Consider the following 19,780-nt stretch of genomic DNA (forward strand, 5'->3'; position numbering starts at 1 on the left):
GATGCTGAAATTGCTGTAATCTGAGCTCATGTTATGTTTAAATATCAGAGGAAATATTTTATTTTTCAGTGAAAACAATAATAACAGTTAACTTTGTTTTTTATATTTATTTTCGTTTATAGAATGGCATCAAAGATAAGAAGCAATTCGCAGATAAATGATGAACATTGTAGAATAAGAACGTTTTTCCCATTTGCAGCTATAATTAGATGATTTCAATCCCCAGAACCTTCTTCGTCAAAGTCATCAGCATCCAACTCTTCTCGTTTATCTTGCTTTGCGAATTCTTCTTCATCCGCTGTTTGCCTTTCTGCTGATTCATTTCCTTCTTCCGTATCATATTGTTTTTCTGTTTCCTTTGCTTTGTCTTTTTGCATCACTAGCTCCCTCCCTCTTTCTTTCTCCTTTTCCTTTTCCCTTTCTTTTTCCTTTTCTTTATCTTCTTTTTCTTTCTTATCCTTTTCTTTCTCTTCTCTTTCCCTTTGCCTATCTCTTTCTTTCTCTTCTCTTTCTCTTTCTTTTTCCTTCTCTTCTCTTTCTCTTTGTCTCTCTTCCCTTTCTTTGTCTTTTTCGTCCTTTTCTGATCCAACATATTCTTTTTTATCTGGGCTCCCTACTGGGTCACTGTATGCCAAAGTACGTGGTAAACTTTCTCCGTAAACTGACTTCCTAACTGCATCAGGTGTGCAACAGAATATAAGCCCAAAATTAACAAAACCGAATGAAGAACGAACACTTCTTAGCCAATCAATTTCGTTGCAGACATCTCGGCAAAATTTCACATCGTTCGCGTTAAAAAACTTGATATATGAATACAGACAAAAGGAAATAATTCAAGAAATTGCAAGTTTTATAAAAAAAAAAAACATATATTTGTATACCTCAGCATAGGGTGAATTGTAACCGAACACATAAACATTCAGTTTCTTCGAATCCGGAGTAGTTGTTTCCAAATAGGCCCATATATACTGAGGCACTGTACTATTTACAAAGCCATTCTAAAACCCAATAAGCGAATGATTTCTTGATTGAATTCAAAGATGGCGTACTATCTGTATTGTATTTACCTCCACCTCCAAACTCTCAAATTCTCTTTGATCGGGCCAGAGCGGTACTTGCACCACACCCAAAATACCAAGGCATACTTCGTAACTGTTATTAGCTGTATGCTGTTCCAAAGCGTTGAGGAATCGAGCCCAGTTGGCTACGCGTAAATTATGCCACCATAAGATATCCAATAAATGATGATAGTGTTTAAAGTAATTCAAATATAATCCGGTTTGAACGATACTGCCGTATTCATAGTTCGCCAATCTTAACCAAGGATTTTCCACACTTAAGGCATTAAGATGGTTTCGTAAAGAATCATTTCTGACAACAAGAAGAAGACAAAGAATAAATAGTGTTTAAATAAGCCCAATAGGTTCAACAATTCCAAAAGCAAAGTCTACCAAAATTAGCGAACAAATTAATATCTTTTACCCAGTATGAAGTAAAGTTGTTATTAGGAATTTCACTTCGCCAAACGGTGTATTTTCTGAGTCCGGATTATAGGCAATATTGGGCAACAACTGGAAAGAGAAAATAAGTCCCAGCTGTAATTAATTTGTGCCAGTAAAAAGCAATTTAAACAAAGCAATGCAATCTGCTAACACATATCCTCCCACCGACTTATGCAACTCTCACGTTTAAGGTTTAAGCGAAGTACAAAGTATTCTATGGTTGGCCTCGCATTTCTTGTGCATTTGTGCTTTGTCTCTTTCTTTTACAAAAACCACTTAATTTTCTTACTCACTCTATTCACTTTCCATTCTTCGCTTCTCCGATTAATTGTTTTATACTTTATCGATTGTAGGGAAAACTCTTTCAAATCATAACAAACATTAGCCAAAGTACGATTCGGTTCAAGATTTTTTGTCGCCAACTCATATATTTGATAATATTCTTTGCACCATACTTGGCTTTGAGAATTGGCTGGTTTCACGTTAATTATCCATTCAAGCTCGTTGCAGCTTACAGTAGTATTTTCTAATACATTGAGCCCGAATTTTAATGAACCAGCAACACATTGAATTGTCATATTTCTATCCTCAACGGTCAGGTACTTAGTTGCGTTCCGTTTTGGAAAACTTTTGCAGCTGTAGTCATAATATTCGCAATGCCTCTCGACTTCGACAATATAACTAATGGTTCTGTATTTATATGTATATAGATAGATAGATATGTATATAGTTTAATAAAATTTTCTTAGTTAATTTAGAATATATTTTTTATTTAAACATTTTATTATTCGTACTTAAATCGTGTGGCGCAATATCCTTTGATCATTTCATCATTTTGCATTTTAAAACGACTTGTGATGTACGGAATTTTAAACCAACTGTTGCCAATTTTCTTCTCCCAGAGAGGCTTATTGTCCTTGTTTTCGGGAATTTCTAGGTAACAATCACAGCAAACGGTCGCCACGAGATAACAAAGCGCATAAAATATGATAAATTTTAACATTTTTTTCTTTTTTTCTTTTGTTCTGCTAACAATTCCTTATTCGAGGACGTTCTATACCAAACTAAATCAATTCTCTTCTATAATTAAATATATTATACAAAACGTTAAAAAAATTTTGAAGAACTTAAGCGAATGAGGCTTGATTTAGATGTTTCTACGTAACTAACGAGCAGACATAGCCGATTGAAAACCCATAAGCGAATTCGATACCATAATGATCGCACGTCTCTTACCCGTTAACCTTGCCTTCTTAAAGTGAACGCTTGGATGTGAACTAAGTACACTGGAAAAAATTTATTATTAAAAAATGTATTTACTAATATTGTCAAATCATGATTACCCGCTTTTGAAGCGATTAAGTTGTTTGGCATATAAGCGCCAAGACGTTCTCCAGTTGTACTGAAAATTGGGCGTAAAGAATAGAGACGCCATCTATTGTAAATTTTTGTAATATAAAGTTTATGTCCGCCCATCTTGATTAGCAGAGATAACGAAACGCACCTATCGATTAAACCGATTATATATCAGTCACGGCGAACAAGAACCGCGGCGTGCGATTCCGTTTCATGGAAAGTAAAATGTCCATAAGTCAATTAAGGCCATATAAAGCAAATGAGAAATATATCATTACATATATGCGAATCAAAATATTTTATCTCCTGCTATATACTAAGCGGTGCATAAGATTTTTATAAACATCTTTAGAAATATTCATCAGTTTACCGCTATTTCATATTTTCAGATCACAAATCAACGACAAATCAATGAACTTTTAAATCCGTAAAAAAAACATTTTTTAAATACTTTTTCCTAAGTGTAAACTGTTACCATCTTAGAAGAGGGGTGGCGTTATGTGTAAACATTTCGGATAATTATTGATATCAAAAATCGAATTTTATAATTTCTTCTTAAACGCTTCGTATACATTTCGCTTAAAAACGTTTACAAGCTAAAGAAATGCGCAATACACAGAGTACGGCGTATTGAATGTCTTCAGCGTAAAATAAACACAAAGTGCACCAGTTAAAGTGTACAACTAAATAGGAAGCAATTTCTAAAGCGCATCGTAAAGAGTCATCACTTGAAACTACTACTTATTAATTGCCGGCATATGATATCATATATATAATGTGAATACGAATATTTTTCGATTTTTTTGACTTTTCTCGCTGAGTGGTCGCGGTCAATATGAAAGTCATCTGCGAAATTGTATCGACACCAGCTTTAAGTTTAAGGAATGTCTCTCACTTTGATTTGATTCCTATTCCTTTAAGACGTTGCAAAATACATTTGTATTACTATCTTTCCTAAAAAAGAAGCAAAAAAAAATAATAATATATATGTCAATGCGCTTGTATAACACGCAGTTGACTAGTTTGGTATTTTTCTTATATAAGCAAACAATAATTGAAATCTATAGCTAAAATATTGATCTTTTGACTCCCATTGTCTTGTATCTGTTTACTATCGTCTCACCTTCCCTACGCAGTAGCTGCGAGTTTTTGAATACGTTCTTCCTTTTATGAGATGTTAGTAAAATTAAAAGTGTGATAATAAACACTGACATGCATTCACTGAATACAAATCGGACGCGTCTTTCTGCTTTGGAATGAGTTACATTTGTGTAAAAATTTCATTTTGCTAATTCTGAGCGTGTCACAAACAACGTCTTGAAGTGTTCCAAAACCACTTAACTTTCGAAACAGGTAAGAAAATGAACAAATAGAGCTTTAAAGTTCCTTATAGCAAAAAGAAAATGAAGAAGAAAGCCTTTGATACCTACTAACTTGTATAAAAAGATAAAACTTGCAAAGTATTCTGTAAAATACATGGGCGTGTCAGTTGGTTGACCGTTATTCGTTGTTTACGTGGCAAACCTACGATATCTTTGTAACTACTTCTAATCTAGTCTTTCTTATTTGTCGTCTGTTAATGTTGGTGCTTATCGTGATAATGTTTATAAGTAGACCAGGTATCAGTTAACGACTGGAAGTCACAGGATTTTATTGACGTAGTCGCAAAACATGAGATCTGTTTTGAATCTTGATCTCTGGGAAACAGATAATAATATATGCCAAGTTTCAGCTCCTTATCACAACTTTTGCTAGAGCGCGTTTGCACTGGGAATTATTTCATTGATTGTGGGCAGTTTCGTAACTTTCCATAGCTTCCAGCTCCAACTTACGGTTATATAAAATACATCGCACAAAAAAAACCATGTAAGTCACAAGCTTATTGAAATGAAACTCAATGCCACGAAGTTCAACTGCTGTTCTTTTTATTAACGTTTAAGTTTTTTATGTCCAAAAGTTTAGAAAGATAAATTTTTTAATGTTCAATGCCGTCGTAAAGTTATCATTGCATTACCTACCGCTGAAATATTATAAATTTTTTTGGAAAAATCTGTGCTCTTCTCTTCTCAAGGGCACACTATTATGGAGAACCAGATAGTACGGAAAAATATTAGTAGCCCATAACGTGGACCAGGCCACCTCAATTGTACGTATTTTTTGAAGGAATAATTTGGGTTGGCTAATAGAAAATCGTATACGAAGGGCACAGCCTTGGGAATGTCCAAAAAACCTACGTACGAGCAGCAGGTGAAAATTGATTGCTGGGTGCGACCCCCTGGGCCTTTTGGTATGACAATTTGGCAGTTGCGGTAACCGAAAAATACGGGAGCTATAAGTAAGGAGATGTTGATAGACCGCAAATATATCCCATAGTGGCCATGCACTTTAAACCGTTATGGTATTCCAGGTGCTGTGCGCCATTAGCTTATAGGCGTTATCTCACACTGTTCACGTAAGCAGGTTCGGTAAGCAGGTTTCGTCTGTCCGTTTGTTCGTATATGGATAAGGCACATGTATTTCTTTTAGCTATCTCAGCTAGCTCAGCAATAACACGTGCGTCCGTCTCTTACTGCCTCCAATCGTATTAAAGTGGCGCTTTGTGTACTATAGTTCGCTTTGAAGTTCGAAGTTTTGTAGTGTGGACTTATACACACACACATTTTTCTAGCGTTGTGTCAGCGGTCATCGTGAGGTTCGGCTGTGAGGAAGGTATGCAAATTAAACTGCTCTCACATCGTTTATATTTTGATTTTGTACGTACAGCTGTAAGCCATTCGCACGTGTTTGCTGTTCATCATAACTAATAAAACGAGTACGAAGAATATTTTTTTTTGCGTAAAAATTTAATTATTTTTAAAGAACCTATTTTCCATCTTTAAATTCATTAAAATAAAAATAAGAAGAAGTAATATCATTGGTCACGCTCACTCATTAAATACCTTACACTACTCTGCAAGTATTCATGTAAAAATATGCCAAAATGTGTGTTATGTGGAGTAGTCGGAAAAAACAAGCAATCAAACCCAAAACCATTTGCAATAGCGTTCGTGGTGAAAGAAAACAAGACGAACAGATGGAGAGACAAGCTTAAATTGACTTAGAAAGGTATGCTGGGAGTAAAATGGTCGATATAATGAAAGTCTCAAATACATTTTGCTTACATTCGCACGCAATGTATCCTTGTATCGCAGGTCGTGTAGTTTAACAACAACAAGTGGTATAATTTAATTGTTTTATGTAATTTATTCTTTGTTTTCTGCTCTCGGAGGTTTCCTATTCGAGATCCATATTAAGACGATTATTCAAAAAAATTAGTCTGATTCTTCGGAAAATATTTGAAATATTGGTTTGAAGACTTTGTTGACCGCAGTACATATAAGCCGGTGGTGTGGGTGAAAGGGTTTTCTCCCTTTCTTGCTCTATTGTCATCTCCCCCTATTGTTTATTTCTATACATTTATTGTATAATTTTTTTAATGTAAAATATTCCTAATTGATGATCTGTTTGCTTTTTCGTTTTTCGTTTCTTATAAATTATAAAAAATATTCACTAAATTTTTGCCAACTTTAGAGCACACAATGCGGTTTTCTTAATGATAGTCATCATTTAGATCGTCGTTGGTGGAAGATGATGTTGTTGTGAAGATATTTAATTTATAGGCTGGATTGCTCTTAGGTAAGGCGCGAACGTAACGTTCATCTTTAATCGATTGGTTTGTGCAGCAGAATATTATGCCAGCATTGGCAAAATGAAACGTTAATTGAGCCTGCCTGAGCCAAGGCACTTCGCTACAAATGTTAGGGCAAAAAATTACGTCATTTGAATTAAATATCTACAAAAAAAAAATAATAATAATCATAAAAAAATCTTTTAAATTTGTAAACAATACTTTTTTTTTGCTTACGGAAAAATACGGCGAATTATAGCCAAATATATATAAATTCATATTTGTCATATTATTAAGTGGTTCCATATACAGCCATATATACGCCGGTATAGTGTGGTGATAGTTGCTCGACTAAAACGTTATTGTTGCAGTAGTCTCTTCGTCCTACTAAATGCAAGGGCTTTACTATACCTGAATTTCCAGCCAAGTGATTTTTGAATGCAGAGTCCATATAGGCACTCGAATTACGCCTAAAGTCCCTAAATAGATCCTATAGTTGTTCAATTCTTCGAAATGCATTTGCAAAGCATTCAAGAAACGGCGCCAATTAAAAACTCGTAGATTATGCCACCAAATAACATCTATTAACTGGCCATAGTGTTGAAAATAAGACAAATATGGGCTGCTTTGTACAAGAGATCCATATTCATAATTGGCCATACTGACCCAAGAATTATTTTCACTTAATTCATTCAATTGCAATTCCAAGATTTCATTACTAAAATTATTGAAAAAACAAATAGTTCGGGTTAGCTCACGCATTGAAGTGACATGTGTGCATTGTACAGACCTGCCATGTAGCTGAGCAGAATTTAAGGACTCAATTTCCGGGCCAAAACCGTCGGCCAGCTCGAGGTCTTCAATAGTAGGAGGCTTCAGCTAAAGGAAGAGTCAGCGAGAGACAGCCACACACGCACACATAGAGGCAGATGAAAAGAAAGAAAGAGAGAGAGTTACAGAGACGGAGAGCGAGAGAGAGAGCGAGCGAAAATTCAGTATCTGTATAGATAATTAAATAAAGTTGCGTACTTTCCAGATATTCCATAGTTTAAATACTTGATAATTTGTTCTAAAATGCACTGCCTGCGGCGACAAGTTATTTATATCGAAACATATATAGGCCAGGACTGGACTTTTATCGAAATTCTTAGTGATTAGAATTAAAATGCGATGGTTTTCTGCGCACCAGATTATTTCTCTTCGCCCTACATTCGGCTTGCCCCAGCTTACAGTCCATTCAGCGTCGACACAACTAAGCGTTTGTCCTTTCGTTATACTAATTTCTCCGTAACGCAGAGTATCATTAACACAACGCATATTCAAAGTCTTCTTACCAGATACTTCTTTGCTTCTATCCCTAAGATATGAAAAGTAAACGCACTTGTCATCATCAATGCCGGTGCAATTGAAATCGTCTTTATCTATAGTAAAATTTCTACATAAACGAAAAACAAAAGCGAAACAAATTCAATAAAAGTTATTCCGTTGATCAGGAGCAACGTTCTGTTGTCATGTTTTATTCAGAAATAATTTTACCTAATGATCGCTTACACTCTCTTGAATTAAAACAAGATTTAATTTGTTTTTAATGTTTGTGTCTTAAAATTGAACATGAAAGTTCAATCGAAAGTTTTCAAGTCTTACCTAAAGAACGTGTTACAGTAACCTTGAATTTTCTCTCCATTTTGCACCACCATCTCATCACTTAGATGTGGTATTTTAATCCAATACTGTCCAATATGTATCTCCCATTTTGGGAAATTCTCTATATTTTGTGGTAACTTTATGATGCATTCACTCAAAATTATAGAATAGTAGAAATAAAAGTTAATTAAAATATTTATGAATTTAAGCATTTTATATCTCGGACACACTTAGTGCACTTATTGTATACAAAAGAAAAAGATTATCAAAGCAATTCCTGAACGATAATGGATAACAAAGCTGTGCTCGCATTTCCATGAATTATTGATATTTAAAACCTTTGATAAATATATACGCGGATTTATTACTGTACACAACTGCAAACATCATTTGTTGCAAATTTCAAATGGACATATACTGCAATTAACAAGAAATGCTTACAGTTTCTTGACTATCGTGAACAAAAACGGACCATTTTCCCGTTTGAGTTACAAAATTAAATCGAAACTATATACATGCACACCTTAAGAACGAAGAACGGGCAAACAAATCAAAAGAATGGAAGTGAAGAGAATTATATTCGGTTCAGAACGAATGTTTCATCTCAATCAGTTATCCTAAAAAGGCAAAAAAACTAAAAGAATTAAATTTTCTCTATACATGGAGGCTCTGTTATATGGAGTGGGTGAGACTGATTTTTCTTATTTTCAAACTAACAGTTTTTGTCGTATAGACACTTGGGCGTTGTGTCACTTTCAAATTTGTTGGCGATATCTTCATTTTTGCGAATGGGAGAATGTTTACATTAGACGCTACACTGTTAGGCAGACGGACAGATGGACAGACCGATAGACGGACATGTTTAGATGCATTCTGAATTTAAACTGGCTAAGAATTTATACACTTCATGTTGTTTTTGAAGGTTTCTTCCGTGCCTTTTAACGGTATTGGAAAAAACACTCAAACCTCGACAGCACCGACAGCATCGCCCATAGAATACAAGTTGTAATTTTTGTAGACATGTCTGTTGTAATTCAGGAATGATGAGCAAAAAATCGATATTTTATTACTTTTCAAAAACAGTACCAGTACAGAGTATAAGAGACTAGGTCGCGGTCGAATATAATTTTCTTACTTTTTAATTATTCTATCTGTGTCTATTGATAATGCATACAGGATAAAATTCTTGTTAAAGCCTTTCGTAAGGTGTTCGTATATGTAGAACCTTTCATTCAAGTAAAATATGCAGTGTATTTGGGCTGGGTGTAGCGGGCATTTATTTGTTAACAGATCAAGATCAAGACCTATCAATCGGGATTGAAAAATTAAAAAAGACTATGTTGTCATATCAGTATGATGTGAAAAAGCGCAAAAAAATATATGTCTATGCACAGTATATATATGTATCTCGTAGTAGCGACCAGGCACTTAACAACTCGTAATTAATACAACCTTTGCAATTGACTTTGTTTTTAACTCTTCCAAAGACCACCTATAAGAAAATTCGACGATTTAACGATTATTACTATTTATGCCATTACAGCTTTGATTGCCAACATTACTTGAGCCCTATCGTATAGATTAATTAGGAAAGCGAACTTCCCCGGTTAGTTATTTACATTAAAGATCGTACATAATTACTCGCCGATTCTCGTTATAAAATATTAAAAATTGGAACTCGTTAGAGAGAATTTAAAAAATGTTTTCATCCTAACCCCAGTTTTCACAACGCCCATGCAGAAAATATACCCTAATTGTAGCGCCCTAAGAAAATCATTTTTTTTCTTGAATGGACGAAATTATTAGGCAAACATTAAAAGAAAAAGTGATTGTAGCACTTGTTAGAAAATAACGACACCGAAGCTATTCTTGGGATATGTATTGAATATATGCGGCAGGCAGGGCAGCTAACGCAAACTTGAAACTACAAAAAAAAAACCTAATGCAAACATTCAATTCTCGGTTAGCTTATCGGATATACCCATCTTGCTTCCAATGTCGACAAACTGTGACTTCAATTGCGGGTAAGAGATAAGAGTAAGCCATAAATCGTTTTTTTTTTAAGCGCCACTAGTTCATTTTCATAATCGAAAGGCACAATGCGACACAAGCAGGTTACTTTGAACTGAACTTCTGTTGACATAAAAAAGTCTACAGAGCGAGTTCATTTTTCATATAGGGACAACGGTATTTGATGCGGCGAAAGTATCTTATTACAAAGAAGAAAACAATAGCGCACATCCTATCAAGCAAAAGAGAAATCGTAAAGAAATTGAATCTCAAAGTATGTTCTATATACGAGTAATATTTGATTTCAAAACGATTTTTATACATGCGTCAACAATTTGTGCAAATGCCATTAACTTATGACACTTGAAATCATACCTATGGCTGAAAATTAGATAACAAGGGCTTACGAACGATTGCACAAACTCACATTCACATGTATCTACTTACTTAGGTTTATGTATCGTTTATTGATAGAGAGCAGTCAGTCAATTTCTTAAATCGATTAATTTTTCTACTGTTGCAACAGATAGACAAACGTAAACAAATCAATTACATTTTTGTATTTGATCAGAAATGTAAACATTTTTTGTGATCTCCGACAAAATGTTTAACATATTTAGCACATTTCCTACAATGGGTATAAAAAATATATTAGCAAGCAATTTTTGTGATGATACTTGCCTTTTGTTTAACGATAATGAAATGTCGAGAGAATTTCAAAAGTGCTTATAATGAAAACTTCGAAGCAATTCTTAAGTAGTCAGCCGAAATATTTTGTCATTGGAGGTTTACAATTAAATTGAGTCGCTATGCCTTCACGTCGATATCAATTGTTTATTTTGCTCTTTGTTGGGCTTTGCGGTGTACGAGCGGAAAATGGGTATTGTTCAATGAGTCTCCCCAGTGATCCTTCGGTTCGACCGTTATTGGAGAGATCATTCGGTAGTCGTTCAATTTTAAAACCCTATAAGCCGCTAAAGTCGGAAAATTACATACACGCTGACGAAGATGAAGTAATTACTCTTCATTGTGTCAATGGATTTCAAGCGTAAGTTTTACTATGTTACTTAAAAAAATTATAAGTTTTAACGTGTGTGTATGGTTGCCTACTCGCATTTCTACGACGTTCCTCAAGGCTGATTGACCGTGTCAGTATGAAACTTAGATGCGACGGTAGCTCCTGGCGAGATGAAAATGGTAAACAATATTATAATAATCACAATTCAGGTTTTGAATGCAAAAAAGTCGCATGGAATTTGTACGAAAGTTCGGGAGCATTTCGCTGGTGCCCAGAATACGCCGCTTCGTATATAATAGCGAAGAAAAACGTCAATAAATCGCCAACGCATATTGCTGGACTGTGCTACGATACTGAAAGATTTGTATTAAGTTCAGCCGCATACAATATACAGCCCGACGAGTTCAATATGATTAAAGTAAAGTATTTTTTCTTTCATTCGCATTTCTCCAATCTTAAGCTTAAGATGTTAATTATGAGTGCATTCTGTTATAGACAAAATTTGACCTTAGAAATTATTCTTTTGGGAAGGAAATTAAAAATTTTCAGTCTATAGAAGAAGAAGGGTAAGTTGAGTGCTCTTACCGAACAGAATATAAATTTATTTTTCAATTAATCTAAACAAGAAAAATTATATTTGTTTACTTGCGCTTAGATTAACGCCTCTTCGTTTTGAGGTTAAACAATTTCAAGAGTGGTTCACCTTTGGCAACTTTCATTATGCTCCCCTCATCGAAAATGATAAATTAAAAACTACACTAGACGAATTTAGTTCTTTATTGAATATAACATGGTGGCCAAATCTTCGTTTAGGTAACTGGAAGAAATATCAAAATGCTTTAGAGAAGCATACAACCAAAGTTGCTTACAATGTTATTAGCGGTGTCGAAGGTAAACTTGAAGTGCCATTTAGCAATGATTGCGACAATACCACCGAAATGAAAGCTCTATTGGATTATTACGAACGCCATATACCCGCATATGTATGGAATTATTTGCATCCTCTACAGAACACAAGCAAGGAGGTTGTGATCATAGCGTTCAACTCACCGTTTTATGAGGTTAATAATAAAGCATACGTAAATATCGATCATCTGGGAATTTACAATGTGCGGTAGTCCTGCTTAAAGCGGTACATATAGTACATATACGTCCGATAATGCTTAAACTTACAAATTGGATCAATTGATCAGTTATTAATAATTTGCAAAGTCGCGAAAATATTTCTCAGTGTGAGCCCTAGGCCGACATTTAAAATTCGATATAATAAGCTGGAAAAATTGGTATTCAAAAATTTCGTTTTCAAAAGCAATTATCAATAGTTACCCTTACATACAGCAAATACTAGCTTGAAAGCAATTCCAAATTACTATTCAGTTTACTATTGTGTTTACTCATCAATCAATATAATGCATATCGGTATTGTGACGCAATTATTCTCGATAAAAGTTCTTACGAATTAGAAAGGGTACCTGAGATGATAGATATCAGAAATTCGCGTCAGGGCGAATGTCATTCTCTTACTGACTTCATTTTCGGAACAAATGCACTTTATCTTTCTATTTCAGTTCTACAAAAAGGACGACGTCGTATTTTGCGAGGATATTTGTCACGAAGTTGATTGGTTGGCGAAGGCACGCTCGACCTTCCAATACGCAAACATGGGCATAATGTTTTGTTGTCGTGCTGATAATGTTCAAAAATCCAAACGTTTCAATAACTTTCCAAACTTGGTTTTGAAAAATGACACGGAATACGTTACGGAACGTCTAGTTTACTAAATTGATTGTTGTTCTTGTTGCGTTTATTCTAATTGTTTCGACGCACTAGTCTAACGCTAACGGGCTTCAACATGTTGAAATATAGAAACATTTATTAAACTATAAATTGTATAGCGTGTGTAAGTGTGTGTTTATTAAATTAATAAAGCAAACAATTTGTAAAACCTATTCCATCAACATCAAAACACATTTTGTTGTTGAAAAAGAAAATATACATGCAATGAAGAAATCGCAATAAACATAAAAAATGTAATACTTATATGAAGATATCTAAGATGTAGTAATCTAGCAAGATCGAAGATACAATTCGTTAACTATCTTTTCCACAATCTTGAAAGGGTTACTTTCCACTTGTGAATCCTTACGCAAAGTTGCGACTGAAAAATAGTTTTATCAATTCTCGCCATAAGATGTTAAAAATGAAATATGTTTGATAAAAGCTTTCTTCTTCTTAGGTTCTGTGCAGAAGGAGATCAAAATGTGTACCCATCATTTCTGAGTTATCATTGTCAAGAAACGTTATATAGGGGAAGTCTTTCTCATTTAGTAACTTATGATAAATAAGCTCTTATATCGGCAGCTGTCGTAAAAATAGTCCCATCTAACCCATTTCTATCGCATTCATCCTTGGGCGAAAAATCATGAAAATTACGATTTTTAGATTGAATACAATTAATGCTGGGCAGACGTCAAAGGGATACAGGGACGAACAGACAATATTGTACTTCTACCGTGAGTTTCATATCTATGCGCGCAGGTACAAATATTTACAACAAGCGATGCAGAGAATTACAAATCAAAACTTTATGAACGAACACAATCGATGCTTCAATACCATACCCTGTTTCTCAAGCTACTGTTTAAAATACGCCATTATTTGGGTAATGTGTCAAAAAATGGGCAAACTTAATTTCCGCACAGAGTTCGGTCTTAAAAAAAAATTTGCAAAATTTCATGAAAATTCCAGCAACAATAAATTATATCAAAAACTAGTAGGTATGGCAGTTTCAAAAACCACTCAATAAAAGTAGGCATGACACATACCAACAATTTTATCATTAATCGCAGGCATGAAAACCAAGCCGGTCCCAACTTTCTGGATGCCCTAATGCATATTTGTATCGAGCTTTTAGGGCTTGGAAAATATGCGCCTTATCGGTAATTATTATGGCTTTACCGAGAGTGCAGTCACTGTAGCCACCGTCGCACATCAGTGGAGTATGATTACACGGACTCAGGATTGATCTTGGATTTGCCGATCAGATAGTCGTGCTTCTGAACTACTTGGCTAGGCGATAATAAGTGGGTTGTTCTGGACCGTTTTTTTTGTTAACGTTCATATGCGTAATGATGGATGGATAAGATGAATATGCCGGTGCTCCTCTATTTCTTGAAGATATTCATCAACCAAGAGTTAAATCATCGCAGCGCCATGCATCTCTAATATAGAGGGCTCAACAGCGAAGAGGAGCCTTTGGTTTTGATAGAGTCTGCTCATCATTAACTACGGACCCATGAACTTCTTCATAAGGCTGCGAGACATTACAGCTTTTATTTAAGTTATGTTGATAAATATAGCGAAAATTGCAGAATGTTTTGGCTCATTTTCAAAAGTGCAGTTACTTTTGACAATACATATCACAATGTATGTTCCATAGCGCGTGCGGAACGTCTTCGTTGAACGAGTATGAAAGAAAGTCGCGTGATTCTAAAGCCATCTATCTATTTATGAAATTACAACCGCTTCTTTCCAACCTACAAAAGCGTTATTGAAATCAAAGCTAGAAAAAAAAATATTTCGAACAATAAAAAGTATCTAAAAAAAAAAAAAAGCAAAGAACGGTATTAACAATCGATTGTAGTAACAAATATTGTTATTGTTATAAAAATCAATTGCTGTTTATATTACATTCTCTTAGGCATATTCTCTCTTTATCTCTCTTATGCTTCGGTCAATTTTGGTTTGTTTTTTTTTTTTTTTATTTGTATTACAGTGTCAAGTAATTGTAACCCAAACTAAATTGGTCGTAAAATAAATTCACAACTATTGTCCGAGCAACTTGTTTCGCATAATAAGCACATAGAGTGTTTTGTCCATACCTTTTATGTAATAAGAAAAAAACGATACGTTGGTTATAGCAAATTTCCAAAAATCTGTCCCCATAAATGTGTAACACATTTTGAAATAAAAAACAATAGCACATAAACACATAACAAAACTTTAAACCTTAAGAGGATAACTAAAGCCAATATGTCAACTGAAAGTAGAAAACATAGTTAACAAAGTATTTAAATAAATTTTTTTTCACTCCACAAACGAAAAACAAAAGAAACTTGAAATTGCGACCTCTAATGCAATTATTAACCGATAAACGGTAGTGTAGAGTTTTACTGGGAGGAACATTTCGGAAAAGGTCCTTTTCTCCATCACCTCAAACAGTTCGTTATAAATTCAGTTGTGTATATGCGGAGCGATTGAGCTAATCGCTATCTTACCTTTCAAAGTGTCCGAATTTAACATTGGATTGCAGTCCATGCGATTAGTCGTAGACTATAAAAAAAAAGCATTTTTAATGCTTCTGGACTTACATGTCGGTCACCAAACTTGGAAAATTTGCTGCCAAGGCTTACTATGTTTTTCCGTATGCACGCAACATCCACGTTACAAACAAGTCTTGCTCAAGTCCTTCTAACTTTTACTGCAACAATTGGTTCAGGAAATTATTTCGAATTATTATTATGCCTGTCTGTCCGGAATGTCTGTTATTGCAGCATAATGTGCTTCCCAGATACATAGCTAGAAACGAATCTTATCTTTTGGACTGGAAGGACCATATTGAGAACAACATTTTGTACTTACCATTTCAGAACGGTGACCACAGTGTCACATATGCTAATTTTTCTATGAGCTACGAACTGCCGCAAAGTTTTTGGAGAACTCGGTTAAACATATAAATTTTTTCTTTTCAAGATTTTTTTTTTTTTTTTTGTATAACTCGAAACCAAAGAAGTAAAAACGCTATAAAAGCACACGGCGCACGGTTAAATGGTTTAAAGAACGAAGATTTATAATAGTGTTCGTTCGTGGGCTAAGACCCGAATTGTCCGGCCTGATATTGTAGCTAAGATATTGCTCGATGTCTGTGCTCGAGAGGAAAACATAAATCATAGTAAACTTCTTGACTTCTTTTTGTTTTGTTTTATTCAAAAATTACTGTTAATTTGGTTTCCTTTTTTTTTTGTTTTTTTTTTTGTTGCATTTGTATATTCCTGAACTGATAATTATTGTGTTAACACATATATATATATATATAATTTAAAAATGTATTTATGCATTGAATATAGAGTAAAGACGTTTATGCTCGCTTAGAAAGAGATGCACATTCTTTTCCTTATGCCAAACAAGCGGGGCGAAAAGAGAAGAAGGAAAAATTCTAAAGGTTTTTCAAACATTGAAATATCAAATAAAATGTACTTTATTTTGTTATTGTAATTGTATATAAAGCTGTATAAATATCTATGTATAGAGTAGAGAGTAAATAGGCTGTTTGTGTTTATTAAACTGAACGCATAGTCAATAAGATTTGTTGCTCTTGTTCGTTAAATTGTTTGTCCTAATATTAACTTATTTGCAGGTATTAACATTTCCTTAAGCATAACATTTTATTTGAGTTTTTGGTTTTTTTATTTTTTTATTTTTTTTTTTTTATCAATTTTGTCCTTTACTTGAGGCAAAAAAGACAAAGTAATTTATGAACTGATAGTTGAAATATCAGTTTTTAATGATAATGATCGGCAACACGATATTCATGCTTATCATCTTCATCGCTGACGTACATCCGTGTCAAGTCGGAGGCAACTGAAGCACAGTCGCTGCTGTAAGCAACAAAAGGACACGAAAAGAAAAATAAACAAAAGTAAAGGAAAATTTTAATGAATAATTTTTTTTATTTTTTTTTTATTAACATATCACTAACTTGGCCATCTCTTGTCCATAAACTGAGGCGACCATAGCACAATATTCCTGCTCCAAGTGTCCATTAGTTGAACCCATTGAGTAAAAGTCACTTGTATAGGAGTCTTTACGTTCAATTATAGGCATTGCCGAGTCATCGTCGTCGTCGTTACTAACAAAGCTTTGTTGTTTGCTTTGAGTGAAACAATGTTGTTTCTGTTGTTGCGTTGTATTGTGATCATATTTGAACTCCTTCGAACTGTTTGTAACTGTCGTTGGCGACTCTATTAAAGATGTTGTTGGCATTGTGGCAGCAGCTGTTACTGCTGTCGTACTTGTTATTATCGATAGTGGTGATAACGATGACGACGTTGTTGTTAATAATAATGAAGAATTTGACAATTTTTCTATTGGCAACGTTGGTATTGTTGTAATTGTTGTGTTATTGATTGTTGCTCCTGTCATATTGTTTGTTTTATGGTTGCTCTCATTGCTCTGGAGATTATTTGATTCATGTTGTAAACCAATTATATTGTTGTTGATTGACGGACATGGTAATGGTGTTGGTGGATAATGTAAAATTGTCTTGTTTGCTGTTACCGTTGTTGTTGTTGTTGTTGTCGCGACCGCTGCCGCTGATGTTTTGTTATTGTTTGGCAACGAGCTATTGCTGCATGTTGCCTTCGCAGCTGTCATTATGTGTGAAATGCTTGTTGTTGTTTTTGTATTTGTTAACAAAAGAGTCGCCGATGCATTTGATGTATTGTTGATCGTCGAATAAATATCAGAATCCGTACCGTTACCGTAGCTGCAACAAAAAAAAAAAAAAAACGACAAAAAAAACTATTTAATTTCAATTAATTAACATATAAGAGAAAAGCTTTACACACAGTTCTCCGATTCCATTCACTGAGGCAACGAATCCAATAATTTTAAATTTGTCGCAATTTGGTTACTTTGAACCTAAATAAAAGTTTCATTTTCAATGGCCTTCTTAATGTTAACAACTAAAACGTGTCGCAACCATAATAACAGTAATAATGAATGGAAAGATAAACACAAAAGGCTTGGCCGATATCAAAACACAACTATCGAACAAATCTTCAAAGTGCTAAACAACGCCTCTTAACGCTCGCAGCAGGTTGAAACCAACAAGCCAACCAACAATTTTTGTAATATGTCAAAGTCAATGAATTTTCTTAATTAAAAATAAATCTAAAACCAAACAAAAGAAAAAAAAATCCAGTAATAAAGTTCAAGAGTAACAATTATGCTTATATCTGATAATTAATTGTCTATTTCTCTTATTCATTTCAATGTTAAGATAAAAAAGAAAAAAACTAAAACAGTATTTGTATTAAATACTTCGAGTACTTAATTACAAGTCAACGACGTGTGTTATTTTAAAGATCTCTTGTGTTATGTTATGAGTAAAATCTCAAACAACAAAATGTTGACAATAACGAATGGATTGGATTGACTTCTTGCTTAATGGAAGAAAAGTGTAGAAACGATTTTTCGCTTTAACAAAGCGATCAATCCCGACTATAAAGCGGGCGATTTCAACCGCGACGATTTTCACGCTTACATCCAAGTGTCATCTCCCACCCTGGTATCCAGAAATCATTCTTTTGCGGCCATAGCAAATATTGAAAATCTCGCTTTTGCATATTTACAAAAACGTGTATGTACTACCGCAACACTTGAATATTATTGACACCATACTCTACATAGGTTTAAATGACAGTCCACAAGACAAAAGGTTCATGATTTTGTAGTATCAGTGAATTTCAAAAATAAAAAATTCATTTAATTGCGCCCAACTTGCACCACATTGGTTTCTTTGCGGGACGCGTTTGCTTATAAGAGTTCTCAAGCAAAATAAGACTTTATATGGAATATGGAATAAAAACTGCCGGCAATCATCTACTCATATTCAGATATTGAAATTATTGATTTGCTGCACCCTTCTTTAAGAGCATTTCTTGGCAGCCAAGCTCAATCTCGTTGTCTTTATTCGAGATGAACAGATAGTTAGGCTCTACACAAATCGCGTCTCAAAATCTTCGAAAGGATTGGCCTTGCATCATTCCGATTTAAAAAAATGCAAACAGGGTTAACCACCATCTTAAACCAATTTCTAAGCAGGGTGCACGGTGTTTATGCATTGAATTTTTGTAGACATGGTTTAGACTGATCACGTGAAGTTCCAAACTCGATTTGTGGCAATTAACTGACACTACATTTTACCTAAGTCATGTTTCAGCTTTTACTTCCTGGATTTTGGTACACCAGAAAGACGAGCGGACAGAGAGACACCGGTGATCGAAATCCGAAATTTTCAATATTTGTACGAAGTTTTACATTCTCCTTAGATTCCTACAGACTCCTCAGCGCATATGAATGAAGAGTGTCTTCTTTTATTACTCTTGCCAGATCAAGTTAAGAAAATCAGCCCAATCACATCATAACGACACTTCAAAGGATGGAGAGTTACGGTCTCGAAATTGTAGTCATTTGTATTAAGTGCTTAACGTAAGATCTTAACACTTTCATTAAGAGAAAATTTTCTTTTGAATCCGGAATTTAAGTAAATTTGCAAAGTTTGTTATCTGTTGCTCAACATCGATATAAGTCAATATTTCGAACTATGGTGGAAATATGTTTTTTACTTTGCAGAATTATCCAAAATGTGCGGCCACATTGTATAAAATTACAACATGATATATATATAGCATACCGTATAATATAGAATCAATATATCAATTATGCAGACCGTCGCTCTATCTTCGAACTTAGCAAGGTAGCCATCGAAATTCATAGTTCATATATTATTTCTTTGTTGAC

At 34.3% G+C, this 19,780-nt stretch overlaps 3 protein-coding genes across 5 annotated transcripts in view; 1 reads left to right on the forward strand and 2 right to left on the reverse strand.

Moving 5' to 3' along the window:
• Positions 1-6,360: 6,360 nt before the first annotated feature.
• LOC119633587 lies at positions 6,361-8,222 on the reverse strand. The gene is made up of 6 exons (XM_038027203.1): positions 8,170-8,222; positions 7,555-7,960; positions 7,316-7,404; positions 6,937-7,243; positions 6,748-6,876; positions 6,361-6,690 (listed from the first exon to the last, which is right to left on the reverse strand). The coding sequence occupies exons 1-6, from the start codon at positions 8,220-8,222 to the stop codon at positions 6,448-6,450; spliced, it is 1,227 nt and encodes a 408-aa protein (XP_037883131.1). The 3' UTR covers positions 6,361-6,447.
• A 2,608-nt stretch (positions 8,223-10,830) lies between these two features.
• Positions 10,831-13,219, forward strand: LOC119633617. Its single transcript, XM_038027237.1, has 5 exons — positions 10,831-11,227; positions 11,315-11,615; positions 11,693-11,763; positions 11,853-12,258; positions 12,766-13,219. Exons 1-5 carry the CDS (start codon positions 10,989-10,991, stop codon positions 12,976-12,978), a joined length of 1,230 nt encoding a protein of 409 aa, XP_037883165.1. The 5' UTR covers positions 10,831-10,988; the 3' UTR covers positions 12,979-13,219.
• Positions 13,220-16,383: 3,164 nt separating this feature from the next.
• The window catches only part of LOC119634221 (protein timeless), a 29,191-nt gene continuing 25,794 nt past the window's right edge, over positions 16,384-19,780 (reverse strand). The window contains exons 14-15 of one of the 3 annotated variants that reach the window (XM_038028256.1): positions 16,956-17,741; positions 16,384-16,851 (exon numbers count right to left, since the gene is read on the reverse strand). In XM_038028256.1, the coding sequence (XP_037884184.1) occupies positions 16,758-16,851; positions 16,956-17,741 (880 nt within the window). In that variant the 3' untranslated portion in view covers positions 16,384-16,757. Of the gene's footprint in view, positions 16,855-16,955; positions 17,742-19,780 lie in introns of all 3 variants that reach the window. The other 2 variants (XM_038028255.1, XM_038028257.1) reach the window with 2 other exon arrangements.

This window comes from Glossina fuscipes, unplaced genomic scaffold (assembly GCF_014805625.2).
Source record: "Glossina fuscipes isolate IAEA_lab_2018 unplaced genomic scaffold, Yale_Gfus_2 2, whole genome shotgun sequence".
Classification (NCBI taxonomy): Eukaryota; Metazoa; Arthropoda; class Insecta; order Diptera; family Glossinidae; genus Glossina; species Glossina fuscipes.